This window comes from Vigna angularis, chromosome 4 (assembly GCF_016808095.1).
Source record: "Vigna angularis cultivar LongXiaoDou No.4 chromosome 4, ASM1680809v1, whole genome shotgun sequence".
Lineage (NCBI taxonomy): Eukaryota > Viridiplantae > Streptophyta > Magnoliopsida > Fabales > Fabaceae > Vigna > Vigna angularis.
In genome coordinates, this window is record NC_068973.1 from 683,295 (window position 1) to 697,784 (window position 14,490).

Sequence of the window (14,490 nt, forward strand, 5' to 3'; positions counted from 1 at the left end):
AGACTGAGCTCCTTACATTCATACCATCATACTTGAAACCATTACTGAGAAGTTCCTCCTTGGAATTCTCTTTCATACTTTTGAAACCATTTATATCACTTCACATTCACATAGTATACCAATACATGAGACTACTTATCATACATTAAAGAGATAGAAACATCCTTACAAGTCATCAGAAATCATACAACAACACAATTCTTCATGGCATCTTGATACTCACATTTAGGTAAGGAAAACAACTTTGAAACATTCACCAACAACTTTAGAAGGGTCCAAAACCCCCAAACGACATAAAAACATCAAAAATCGATATCCAAAACCTTGAAAACTTCCCAAAACTGTTGCAGTGTCGTCGAGTGGCACCTAAGCACTCAGAAGCTAGCGCTCAGCGTTGGCGCCATTGGAAACGGGCGCTCATGCGTTATCAATAAATACCAAACTCAATTTTCTCACTTTGAACACTTTACCCCCAACTTCTAAAGGTCTCTTGGACCCTCCAGACCCTAAGAAAACTTTGAAAACATTGTTGTAACTTAAAATGACCCATTAAAACCCATTTTCACTTTTATAAGCTACCCAAACTCAATTCTACACTTTCTAACCTCCACACCAATTTACAACCTGCATAAACAAGTCTAAATACAATTGCTAGCATACTCCAATACCTCAGTTTCATCCCAACTCTCCTACTTTCCATTTCCAATCCTTAAAACCTTTAAAATGGACTAAAAACTTGACTTATGAAGTCATGAACACTTCCATAACAGGTTTTATTGGTTTTAGCTCCTAAACAAGTTCTAACAGATATAATAATAGACATCTAACCTTCCAAAATAGTTTATACTCATTACTCCAAAATTTCACTACTCAAAACTTTCTTTTTACACCAAAAACACTTGAAAGCTTCAACTACAGTTCCTTCCTTTGCTACATAACAATTTTCAACCAACTAGCCCTCCAAACAAGTCCCAATTTACCTCATGACAATACCAAATCAGTTACCATAACACTTCCATACATATTTCTTAATTTCACTAACCAAACCCCCACTTTTTAAGCTTAACCTAAGTGACTTAACCAACACTTTCAACAACCATTTGAATTCAGTTTTAACCAATGAAACATCATTATCATACACAATTATAACAGTATCCAACATCACCATTTCATCACACCAATTGTACACAACACCATATTATCAAAATATAAATTTAACATACATAATATTTACCCAATCACACCAATTTCACTAAAACATCTATAAATCATAGAAATACCAAATATATACTACAAACACAACTAAGACAAGGTCTAACTTCCCTTACCTCACAAGAAACAACCCCAACTCAAAGAATGTTCTATTGATTACTTGAATCGCAAGGAATACTTAGATGAACCTTCGAAATACCAAATTGAAAATGGACAGAATCCTTAGAACTCTAGATGAATTAAGAATGAGTAGGAGAAAAATGATTACACATGCAACAATACAAGATTCTTCTAAAAACAGATTAGGAACATGAGAAGAAAAATGAGTCGAAACTTACTTACTTTATTCTTGAAATTGATTGGCTAGATTTGTAAACTTTGATGTCGTGATCGTCTAGACACCTCCTGATCATCAAACAAATGACTTAGGAGCAAGAAAACTTAAAGAGAAGATGGAGAACTTTAGAAAAGTGATTTTACGTTTTAAAATAATAAAACTCGTTTATAACAAAACTATTTATAACTAAATAATTTAACATTAAAATAATCGAGTCTCACTATTTTAAACTATCATCAATTCTAAAATACCATTTTTTTGGAGTTTTACATTTAATACATAAATCTTTGTTTAGTTTTACTCATGACACTAATATAGTCTATTTTTAAAAAAATATTGTAAAAAATATACAAAAATTTTAAGTTTTAATAATTATGTTTAGAATTCTAATTATGTTTTTATATATGTCATAGTCAAATAATAATTCCAGCTTATTAGTTTAAAAATATGTTTAGAATTTGATTTTTTTAAAGATCAAATTTTGAGCTAACAAATAAAATTATATTATGTAAATAAAACCTAAAAAGGAGTAGCAATATGTTATTCGTATAAAAAATTAAAATAAAAATACTCTTAATTACATGTAAATGAACAAAAATTAATACACACACAAAAATTAACATACACATATACATATACGTGGAATTATATAAGTGAAAAAAAAACACATTTCATGAAAAATGGGTGATGTAGGTGTTATGACTATAAAATGGTAGAAATTTTCAATCTTGGCTAACAATTGATGAGCAAGAGAGTTTTAATATCAGTTGGGTGTAGTATATATTAAAACTATTTAAATTCATAACTCCTTTACAATTTATTTTCTACTAATTAGTTTTTTCTTGAACATTCAAAATAAACAGTGTTAAGACCAATCCAAAAGTTCATGTATAAATATTTACAAACACCTTAACAATACATAGAAATGAAAAAAAATTGAAAGTTACTTCTTTATAAATGTAAAAAGTATATTTTCCTCTCAACTTCTGAATTAGAAAAATTAAAATTATTTATTTTTCTAAAAACAATTCTTATTTCAATAATTTATTAAAACACTTAATACCCTATTTTGTCCCCAGTTTCGCTCGCAAATAGCGTCAATTACGTCCTCACTTAATAAAATTTGCATCAATGAAATCCCTTCCGTTAAATCCGTACAAACGGCGTTAATTATTTTGCATCAAGATAATTAACACCGTTTGTACGGATTTAATGGAAGGGATTTAATTGATGCAAATTTTATTAAGTGAGGACGTAATTGACGCATTTTTTAAAGGATAGACTAATTTGACATTTTCGGGCGAAACTGGAAACAAAATAGGGTATTAAGTCTTATTAAAATAGTATAATTTAAAAAGTCAACAAAAAAATTACCTAATACACTGAAAAAATGTTATTGATACAACTTAGAGAGAGACTTTGAATGAAAAATCATAATTACTGACTTCTATTAAGGGCTGCCACCCACCACCCACCACCCACCAACCTTCTTTCAATCACTTGTGGGAAAATCAAACCAAAAAGGGTTAAAAATTTTAAAAATAATATTAACAAGAAAAAAAAAAAACAGAGCTGCATCAGTGTATTGCATTGCATTCCCACCACATGGGCAGACACGTGATCTAGGATCTCTCTTTCTCTCTCTCTGGGATCTGCTTCCGTCTCTTTTCAATTCTCATTCTTCATTTTCGTTCCTCCGATCTGCGACTGTTCTCTCTTACCCCAACACAACACCACACATCATGTTTCTCTTCGACTGGTTCTATGGCATTCTGGCTTCCCTTGGTCTATGGCAGAAAGAAGCCAAGATTCTCTTCCTCGGTCTCGATAATGCCGGCAAGACCACTCTTCTTCACATGCTCAAAGACGAGGTTGCCTTCCTCTCTTCTTTTCACCCTCTTCACATTTTTTTTCTTCCCAATCGTTCAAAAATTATCTTTTTATAATTTTGATACTTGGTTGCAGAGATTAGTTCAGCATCAGCCGACCCAGCACCCCACTTCGGAGGAATTGAGCATTGGGAAGATCAAGTTTAAGGCTTTCGATTTGGGGGGTCATCAAGTTGCTCGCAGGGTCTGGAAAGACTATTATGCCAAGGTTATTTATTTATTTATTTATTTTGTTAAATTTGTTTTAACCTCTTGATCTTTATGCTGGTCATCGATTTTTTTATGTTTCTTTGGTGGTTATGAGCCATGGGTTGTGTGATTTTGGAGTTTCTGAAAGTGGGGTTTGTCTAATATGAGGCACTCCCAGTTGCATGGGACGGAACATGTAGCCGATGATAGGTTTTTGGGCTTTGTAATGGTTTATTGCTTCGTTTTGTTTACCTGATTGCTTTCCATAAGGTTGTGATGCAACCAACAATTTCATAACCTGGTTATTGTATTTTTAGTTCCTTTAGGAACTTAACTTTGACTCTGTTTGGATAAACTTCTTCATAAACATGCCTATAGGAGAAGGAATTAAAGAAATATGAAATAAGTTTCTTTCATGCATAGGCTAAAATCAGATTTATGGCCAAGCTCCCTCTTAATCATTTTTTTGGGTTTACTCAGTCAATATGGCATTTCTACAATAATGTTTCATTGGCTGGTTATGACTTCTTCACTGACCTTAAAAACTCAGCATCTTTACTTCCATGCTGGCTTGTTCATTATGGAGTGCTAGATTTTCTGATGGGTGTTTTGTGCTGTGGTTTTTGTTGATGAATTGTTGCTGCTTCCGTGAAACTTTTGCTCTCAACATTTATAGTTTGGGTTCTGGCTTGTGCAACATTTTTTCTGATTCTCGCTTCTGGTTAATAATCTAGTATGACTCAACTGTCTGCTTGAATTTTCACAAGTGCTTGTGGATCCACCATACATGCCTTCATAATCCCAGATGAGGCTCTTTGTATTTATCTGATTCATGGGAGGCAAATATTGACTGTGGAAATTTCGCTGATAGCACCTCTCAATCTTTTTGGAGTTGTTTACTAGTTGATTTCCTAACATATCCTGTTTTTTCCTCATGAATGAGAAAGAAGTAACGTACACAAGAGTGGAGGAACAAATAAAAGAAGCTTAGGTTTGTGTACTAGGATGATTATCAGTCTTCCTAATAAACTGAATTATCCTTTTAAGCATCTGAAGAAAATCAGGATTCAAGCCACAATCATAAATTTATGCATTCTTTCACTTTGAGGGAGGAGATGTATCTTGAAACTAAAATATGAACTTCGTTTGGTCTGTGTTGTTCATTATCTGGATTCATAACCTTTTCTATTCACCAATTCTGCTAAATGTTTGATTCACCTTTCCACTATAGCTTCTTAAAGTTTGGTGATTTCTTTAGCGTCAACAAGTTCTTCACATGTTTTTACCTAAGCTGCAATGACTATGATGATGAAGATGATATTGTTCTTGGATACTTCAGAATTCTCACATTGCTGTTTTTCCAGGTGGATGCTGTTGTATACCTGGTCGACGCCTATGACAAAGAGAGGTTTGCAGAATCTAAGAAGGAGCTTGATGCTTTGCTTTCAGATGAAGGCTTGGCAGGTGTTCCTTTTCTTGTGCTTGGCAACAAGATTGACATCCCTTATGCAGCATCAGAAGACGAGCTCCGGTATCATCTAGGCCTGACCAATTTCACCACTGGCAAAGGAAAGATCAACCTCACAGACTCCAACCTTCGACCCCTCGAAGTGTTCATGTGCAGCATTGTGCGCAAGATGGGGTATGGTGAAGGCTTCCAGTGGCTTTCCCAGTACATCAAGTAGAGTCTTTGTTCATCTGTAGTTCCCCTTTCTCTTGTCAACCAGCACTGTCTGCAGTTACATCAGAAGATCTTTTGACTTTGCTTTTGCTTTTGATGATTTTTGATTGGATTATTTGATACAACTGCAGTGATATTACATGATAAAATTTGTATCTTGAAAGAATTTTTTGGGAAATGTTCTCCTTTACATATGACTCGATTCTGTTGTAGGATGGTATGACTTGGCAGGAACTATTAATAAATCTGGAAGAATCTTAGTCCATTTCCTTCCTTGTTACATATGAATGGTGGCTGAGTTTTCTCTTATTTGTACCTTACCTGGTTATGATTTTGCAAATGAGAATAGAGAGGAATGTGCTATTGAAATAAAATTATTATAACACACTGTCATTGTATTGTGACTCTTTTTTTGTCAATGAGTACGATTTTGAAAACAATGTTGGGTTGTGACTAGTTTAAGATCATATGGGAATAACCATTGAAGGAAATCAAGGTTTTTCCAATGTCATCTTTTTCATTCATAAGGTTTCTCTTTTTCATTCATTGAAGGGAAGAGCCTTAGTTTCTTTGTGTCTCATCCATAATAACTTAACGGGTGGCAAAAAAATAAAATAAAAATAAAAACTTGAAGAACTTTTAATTTAAAACTCCTCTAAATTTAGCATTGATTCTTTGTGCTCTAAGTGTTTTTTTGGGTAATTTTCTTTCCCTTATAAAATTCCAATTGTTCTTCTTTTGTCTTTCTATAGAATGATAGTATTTTTTTTTTTCTCTTTGAACTTGTTTTCGTATGTAGAATCAATTATATCATGTAAAGATCTCCAAATGTCATTATCTTCTCGCATTCATTCTTGCAAACTCTTACAGCTGATAATTATGCAAACATTTTCCTCTTAGATACTTTAACATTTAAGTTAGTCAAATACGTTTAAATGACAATTAATGATATAATAATAATAATATTAATTTATCTTGTGTATTATGTTATTTATATCATTATTATGAATCCTTATTTGGTAGATATGATTAATTACTTTGACTAAATTTTAAGTCCTAATAATATTTGAGATATTTTCTTTAGTTAATTATCTTTAATTATTATTTATTCGTTCTTGTTAATACGATGTCGTCAAGTCTATCTACATGTTGATTGAGGTGATTGAGATGTAATTGAGATGTAATTGAAAATATATAATACAAGCATTAGATCGAAATGTAATTAAAAACATATAATACAAATATTAGATTAAGATATAATTGAAAATATATAATACAAATTCTTATAAATGTGTCATTATTACTTACTGAGAAAATGTTAAAATTTGCAGAGATTCTCTAAAATTATAGGAGTGTTATTATATTTGCTAATAGATGTTCAACAATGTTAAATACATAAGTTAATTGAACACTATAAATCATTGAAATACTTTAATTCCATCAATGACAACCCTTTTGGAGCAACTAAAAAAATACTAAAATTTTTAGAAGAAATAAAAATAAATATTTACAATTTATAAGTTTCATTGCATAAATGATGATGACACATAATTTTAGAGATCTAAAACATTTGTAATTTTATCAGGATGAAAAATATATTTATTCCTTTTCTTTTTAATTTTAATGTTTTTATTTTTTGTTTTAATTCGATATTTTAATCCCTTATAGCTTAAGAATGAAGTGAAAAAAAAATTAAGACTAGATTCGTTAAAATTTTGGATCAATTGTCATTATATTGTGATCTAAATGTAAGTCTAATGCCATTAAACTAATGAAATAAAAAGATCATTGAGTTTTACATAATGAATTTGATTATGCAAATGTAGAAGTATTAAGAAAAAGAAGATAAATAGAAGGATAACTTTCATAATACTCAATGTTTCTAAATTAGAAAAAAAAACTGTTAAAAGAATTTTCATATAAATTCCAAAGGTGTAGAATTATTCATTGATTACCCTTGAAGATACCTTTTCTGGTCAATGATTTCTTTTAAGTTTTTTTACAGCACATATATTTTTTGTCTTGTTGCACAATGAACAATTTTCCAAAAGTAACATGTTATATTTTTGTTTTGTCACCATCCATTGTTTTTGAGTGTGTTATTTTATTGTACACCTAAATAAATTATTATTATTATGACAACATTGTTTCCTAATTCCATGTCAAACCCAATGACGCGTATCAGCCAATAAAAATGCAACGTTTGGCACACTTCCTCAACACTTGTTATGAATTATTCATTTATTATGCTAAAAGTTTGAGATTTGAATAAAAGTACCTGATTCCTAACTAGGCAGTTGTTTCATGACCACGACAATATATTTTATTAAAATTAATTTGTAAAATTAAAAACTATATTATTGTGTTTACCATAGAAAATAATAAAATTATTATTATTGTTATAATTATAAAATTTAATATAAATGAATTTTACAATTTTACTGTAGATAGTTTTTATTTATTTCGTAGATGATTTTTTAATTAAAAATAATTACATTTAAAAAAAATTTAATCTAAAACAACAGTTAAAACTTAAAAGCAAAATCACTTCAACAGTAAAATTGATAAAATAATTATTAGGTTACAATTGAAAAATAAATATGAAAACCAAGTCCATATATATATATATATATATATATATATATATATACACGTTTAATTTAATTTTACAATTATAACTTATAAGAGAAAAATTATACCTCACTCTATATATTATAATTTGAATTTAATTTTATAAAATTAAGAGAGAGACAATTTTTATTTTATTTTAATTGAACAGATTACTGCGGGCTTATACAGGGCTTTCCAATGGTTTTTTGAAGTTATTTTATTTGTTTGCTGAATGCAATAAGTTTGAGTGTGTTATTTTCTATTATTCTTATTATTAGAATTATTATAATGAATCCCAATGACACCTATGAGCCAATGAAAATGGAATCTATGGCACACTATCAATACTTACTAATTCATTTGTAAACTCTTCTTTTATTATGGTTCAGCTCTTTTCTTATGTTAAACCTCTTGTCCTTTTTTTTTCCTACAAAAGTGGTTCATTCAAATTAATTAAATAATAAATACGTTATTAATAAATACTATATATATATGTTAAAATTACTTATTTATATTATATTTAATTGAGTTTTTATTAATAGTTTGATTAACGATTTAAGTATTTATTGATGTGTAATGAAGATGTATTAGAAAATCACAAGTTTTGGCACCTTTGTATTTTCAGTAACTTGATATGCTAAATGATTTATTTCATCGAAATATGTCACTCCATGTTGGAGAGTTATTAGCTGAGGATTGATTTAAAAAAAATGAAAGGAATAAAGAATTAGGAGAATACAACTATTTTTTTAGTTGATTACATATAAGAGTAAATGAAAAAGAATAACAAAAAATATATGTATAAAGTGATATAAATGAAATAATTTTTTTTTTTAAAATTGGGAGAAAATAAATCTTACCAGGACCCATATTCTTTTCCCTTATTTGTAAAGTCATAAACCTTCTAGCATATGGAATTCACAAATTAATATGGCAGATGGTGGAATGCCGAAATTCACTGAAGGCACTGTTCATGCTTAATGTCTTTCATGTATGACATTTATCTACTTGGAGTTTTCAGTTTTAGATGCATGTTCTTGTTCTTATACTTACAAGAAATCAAACGTTATATGTGGAGAGCATTGTTTTTCACCAATGATTGTTTACTCATACAAGCTGGTAAGCTAGCTACGTTGACTTTAGAAGATAGCTGAAAGCCTGCATTAATGAATGAATGGATTATGTGACTTTAGTGAACAAGCATTAACTAAGTCTCAAAATTGATTTACTAAATACAAAATACAAAAAATTCAAAATTGGAAAGTGGCTATTAAGGAACAATGACCCTTACGCAAGACGCTCTGTATATAGCTTAATATCTTGGCCTCTCAGGTGGCAAATCTGAGTACTCTTGCTTCTTTTGCCTTTGAAGCTAACAATGCAAATCGCATAATGCAACTGCATGTTAACTTACTCAACACCAAAAGTAGTAAGAATATGAAGCTCTAATACTTATCAGATGAAAAATTAAAGTAGAAAAAAAAAAGAATATGCAAGAAACCATATATACGGATATTACAACTTCACAGCAGCTATTGCTTCTGGTTTAAAATCAACCCGCAGACCCAATACACGCCTAACTTCTGCCGGGGTTAATCTCCAGGTCATAGGTCCAGAGTTCTCACCCCAGAAATCTAGAATCTCAGAAACCTTTTCTAAATTTAGAATTGTTGCCATTTGAGTAAGACGTGCAAACTTGTCTCTGACAGTTCTCTGTGTCATGACACTGAAGTGACTTACCAAAGCTCTAGCATCTCTGTCAAGCTGAAGACCGCCTAGCTGACTAAACCTTTTCTGCATCATAATAACTTCTAGCCTTTTCACAACGAAGTCAACAATTAAATGAACAAAAGTATCATAATTGTTAGAAGTCATTAGTGGCTGCAGCCAAGCCACATTTGTCTCAACAGAATGGAGGAGTCTCTGAACCCATGGGTCATTCACCTCATTATCTGCATACTCAGCCTCTGAAAGCTCATAGCTAATTGTTCCAACGCTGTCTAATACTGGTCTTAATCGAGGTGCAATGGTTGATACAAGTTGTTCTATGCCAGCAGTCAAAGCTTGCTTGAAAGCATTGCTGCTATCTGCCAACTCAGTCAAACAAGATTTTACCTTTTCTCGATCAGCTGGTGCAGGAAACACCTGCACAAAGTTATTCAGTCAGTTAATTTTGCAACCTAAACTTGTATATTATATAGGCAAAGCAAGCAGACAGAATAAAGAATGACCTATACATTATAAACCCACAAAGGACTAATTGACATTGCGCTATATAATCTTAGTAGGTAGTTAAGTCTGTCTTCAGAATGGGCTGATGGAATATAACCGTTGTCTTAATATGTAGAGAGGAGCAGCAGAATTGGAATATATGAAAAATGATGGTCATATCTAGGAGGTAGAAAGAAAAACAAGTAATGTTCATCCAAAAAAATGAGAAGGTAAGGCAACTATACTGAATTATGAGGGAATCCTGCATAGCGGAATTAAATGATTAAACATCTGTTGAAGATAGACAATTCTGATTTTAGATAAGCTATATAGCCAAATAGAACCCAAGTGTTGATGCTGAGAAGATGGAAGTAAACTATTTCAGAATGTTTGAAATAGGGTGAAGGTATAAGATTAGAGGAGGAGGTGAATCATAGTTGCATATGAAGATCGACTTTTAAAGTAGTAAATGCAGATAGAGGGATTTAGATGGAGGTTATTTATTTAGAGTGTATGTGTAGAAATGATGTCTCAGCTTTGATTGTATCTGCAGTGGTCAGGAAATGAGGAGGGACCAAATAATAAGTATATTTGAATAAGGATGGGCAGGGGTAGTATGCAACTATTGTGTCTGTGCAGAAATAGCAATGTTAGATAATCTTAGCAGGCAGTTAAGTCGGTCATAAAGATGGGCTAATGGAATATAACAGTTTTGTGAAATGCGATGACAGTACTATGCAGAGAGGAGCAGCAGAATTGGAATACAAGCAAGGTGATGGTCATATCTAGAAGGTAGAAAGCAAAAAAGTAATTTTCAGACAAAAAATGAGAAGGTGAGGCGACTATACTGAATTATGTGGAGGATCCTGCATAAAGGAATTAAATGATTAAGCATCTGCTAGACAATTCTGATTTTAGATAAAACTCTAAATCATGTTACAATACTTCAGAACTACATCCTGGATACGTTATATGAATAATCCCTAACCTGGGAATCTAAAATTACCTTATAATGGGACCCTAGGCACACACAATGCACGAGGCAAGGGTGTGCCAACTGTATAATTCAAAATTTAACGAATTTCATCAGTGATATATATTTGTAAGGTACTAAAAATATGCAACACTCACCTCAGCACACTGTTCTTCAATTTCATGTTTTAGCTTCAGAACATACTCACTGCTAACATCCATATTATTCAAAGCTGTTGCAATTTCTGTACCTGTCTTTTGCACACCAACACCACCAAAGAACAACTTTGCACCAAGGTTTGTCTCTCTTATTTTTTGCTGCAAGGCTTCATGGTATTCATTGCCGAGCAAACTGCTGGCACCACTCAAAACGGCAACAACAGAACTGATATTGGAAGTGGATATTGCCCTCCGCAGGCAACTCTGCAATACATAAAACACATCATCCACCATGGAAGTGGTAAGGCTGTCAGGCACTTGTTCATCGATCCTTATTGCTTTCCTGACATTCTCCAACATGAAAAATCCCTCCAAAATGACATAAAAACCGGTTAAATCTTGTGCAACCTTGCTGAAACTGCCACTCCGGAAAGCCTTGGTGGCACGAGGAAGCAACTCAGGATCAATAGAAGTAAGCCCTTTGATCTTTGAAATCATGAATTCGGTGTAATCCTCACCAAGCTGCATAAGGGAGAGAATCTCCTCCAAATATAACTCAACCTCTCGTGGGTCAGGACCCTCAGGACCTCCTCCAACAGCAAGCAAACTGGTGTTGTGTGCATTTATCTCAGAGGACAACTTGGCCAACTTCCTATACTCCATATACTTGTTCAAAATCGCAGAACCACGAGAATCACACTCCTCCTGAAGCTCACAGATGGCATATACAATACCATCCTCACCACAAAGACCACTCAAGATCTCACTATTCTCCTCAATTGCCAATACAATGTCCTTAAACAAATTGGTCAAACAACCAACAAAATTGACATTTCGCTGATCCATTGTCTCCACCAACTGCTCAAACTCCATTCTTGACCTCATTGCAATCACCTTCTTCAAGTACCCAACATAGACCTGCAATCCTTCCTCCTCCACACCCAGTGGGGTGAAGAGACGAATGAACCTGAGCAATGACTGATCCAGGTTCAGCATCATGGAACAAGTTTTTTCCTTAACATAATATCAAGTTCAATTTCTATGACCTCAATGCAAAAATATATATAAACATTAGCATCCAATAAAATTAATCATTGTAAGAATGGGTATTAAAGTAAAAAATGTTAAAGTAAACAAACTAGCTGTAAAACTAATGATAGGAATTTCTAATACTTTTGATAAACAAAGATGCTCTTCTAAAATAAAATGCCATGTTTGATGACTTTAAATAAGCTTTACAACTGCAACATAAACTAAACTTGGAAAAACTACGAAAACAAACCTAACTTTTAGAATAAATAGTCTTAAATAGGCTTTGTTGTAAACCTAGTTCCTAGATGTACCACTTAGAATTCTCTTCTCTTTTGTCTCATACATTGTATCTGATGTATCTAAAATGACTATATATATGAAATCCTAAGAGAGGGAAACACACTTTCAAATTCATTCTAATTTTCTTGAGCATTTTTCTTAAGTTGGTTTCAGAGCAAGTCAGTCCCGCTCTGCTACACTGAACGGTTCATTCTCCTTTGGTTCGTTGATTCCAGATTCAATAACACTACGGTACTCCTTTCATCGAAGTAGATTCTCCATGAGTAAACTCCAGTGACCATAGTCTCCACCAAATTTGGGCGAGGTAAAATTGCTTGATTCTGCCGTTTCACTTTCTTCATTCACTCTAGTGTTTTTTCCTCTCATACACTCTTGCTTAACTCACTCCAGTGTTTTCTTTCTCAAACACTGTATCAGGCCCACGGTGGAGCTCTGACACCAAGTGTAAAAGTAATGATCGGAACTTCTAATATTTCTGGTAAATAAAGATGCCCTCATGAATAAAATGCAAAGTCTGATGAGTTTAAACAAGCTTTAGAACTGCATCGTAAACTACACCTCGAAATTACTAGGAATAGCAACCCTAACAAACTAAAATAATTCAAATACTCATCTAGCGCTTTTGAAACCAGCTTATTAAAGACTATTTTCTAATGAAGATTCCAACACCAACCAAATATAACAATTTGCAATTGGATGACAGAATTCCAGTGAAAAAAAATATGCATACACTGTTTGCTCTTATCTGTAATATATATGTATATGCATTACTCTCATAATTCAAGATAAAGGAAAAAAAGAGATCCATGACTGAACCTGAGAATGGCGGGGTGGTCGCGCTGATCCACAGCGGCAGAGAGCTTCTTCCTTACAATTCCCTCCAACTGCTTCTTTGCTTCCAACAAGCGATCCCTCTGAAGCTGATCGGAGCCGGAATCCTTGTATTGAGCGTCGATCTGCAGGAAGGTCTGGACGTAGCGCGCGGCGGACTCATAGTCCTCATCCTCGAGGGCACGGTGGACGCCTTCGAGGGAGTTGGCGCGCTCTACGATGGCATCGATGCGGAGGAGCGTGTTGCGGACGCGCGACTGCGCCAGGTCAAGCTCCCGCACCTTGCGGCTGACCTGGTCAGCGAGGTCGGAGGTGGAGGCGACGTTGGAGAGCATGTATTCAGCGTCGGAGTTGACAATGTCGAGGACGTCGGAGGAGCGCTGGAGCTGGAGAAGGTGACGGTCGAGGTCAGTGCGCTGCGAGAGAAGCTCGTCGAGTTCAACGTCGACAGCTCTCTGGTGAGCGATGCACTCATGGAGGAGGCGCGTCATGGCGCCGACGTCGGTGAGGGAACGGACATATTCGACGGCATCCGCCGTGCCGAAATTAATTGAGCCGCCGAGGGTTTCTTCGTCCGCTACATTACTCCCGTTGGCCTCAGGCGTAGTCCCCATCTTTCTCACACCATCAATTGCTCAACCTACAATCACGTTATCTTTTTCAGATCGGATATCAAATAACTGAACGTTCAGACGGAAATTCTACTGTTTAAAACGATGCTTGTACTATTTTTTTTAAAAATAATTAAGAAAACACAGTTAAATTTAAACCACAACAAAAAAAAAAAAAACAAGAACAAAATGTCATATTTTTTAACACAACTTTCTTACTAGAAATTGAAATTTAGATCATGATCACAATTTAGTTAAATTATGTCCACTTTAATAATTATTTTAAAAGGGTTTGCATAGAAATGTAAAAAAAAAGCTGATGAGTTCAGCTTCAATTAATATTAAAAAAATATATTTTGACACCATCTCTTAATAAAATAATTACTTAATAACTTTTTTATTAACACAATAGTAGTGAAATCATTAAATTCTTATATTTATTATTATATAAATATA

At 33.3% G+C, this 14,490-nt stretch overlaps 2 protein-coding genes and 1 non-coding gene across 3 annotated transcripts; 2 read left to right on the plus strand and 1 right to left on the minus strand.

The window, feature by feature from the left end:
• The first annotated feature begins 3,102 nt into the window (after nucleotides 1-3,102).
• On the plus strand, nucleotides 3,103-5,573 carry LOC108322339 (GTP-binding protein SAR1A). Its single transcript, XM_017554405.2, has 3 exons — nucleotides 3,103-3,420; nucleotides 3,515-3,646; nucleotides 4,992-5,573. The coding sequence occupies exons 1-3, from the start codon at nucleotides 3,292-3,294 to the stop codon at nucleotides 5,310-5,312; spliced, it is 582 nt and encodes a 193-aa protein (XP_017409894.1). The 5' UTR covers nucleotides 3,103-3,291; the 3' UTR covers nucleotides 5,313-5,573.
• Nucleotides 4,426-4,547, plus strand: LOC128196430 (small nucleolar RNA snoR83). Its single transcript, XR_008248718.1, has one exon. It is a non-coding gene; the product is annotated as a small nucleolar RNA snoR83 (small nucleolar RNA).
• Nucleotides 5,574-9,121: 3,548 nt separating the features above from the next.
• LOC108322328 (conserved oligomeric Golgi complex subunit 4) lies at nucleotides 9,122-14,142 on the minus strand. The gene is made up of 3 exons (XM_017554388.2): nucleotides 13,409-14,142; nucleotides 11,261-12,227; nucleotides 9,122-10,063 (listed from the first exon to the last, which is right to left on the minus strand). Exons 1-3 carry the CDS (start codon nucleotides 14,035-14,037, stop codon nucleotides 9,434-9,436), a joined length of 2,226 nt encoding a protein of 741 aa, XP_017409877.1. The 5' UTR covers nucleotides 14,038-14,142; the 3' UTR covers nucleotides 9,122-9,433.
• Nucleotides 14,143-14,490: the final 348 nt, after the last annotated feature.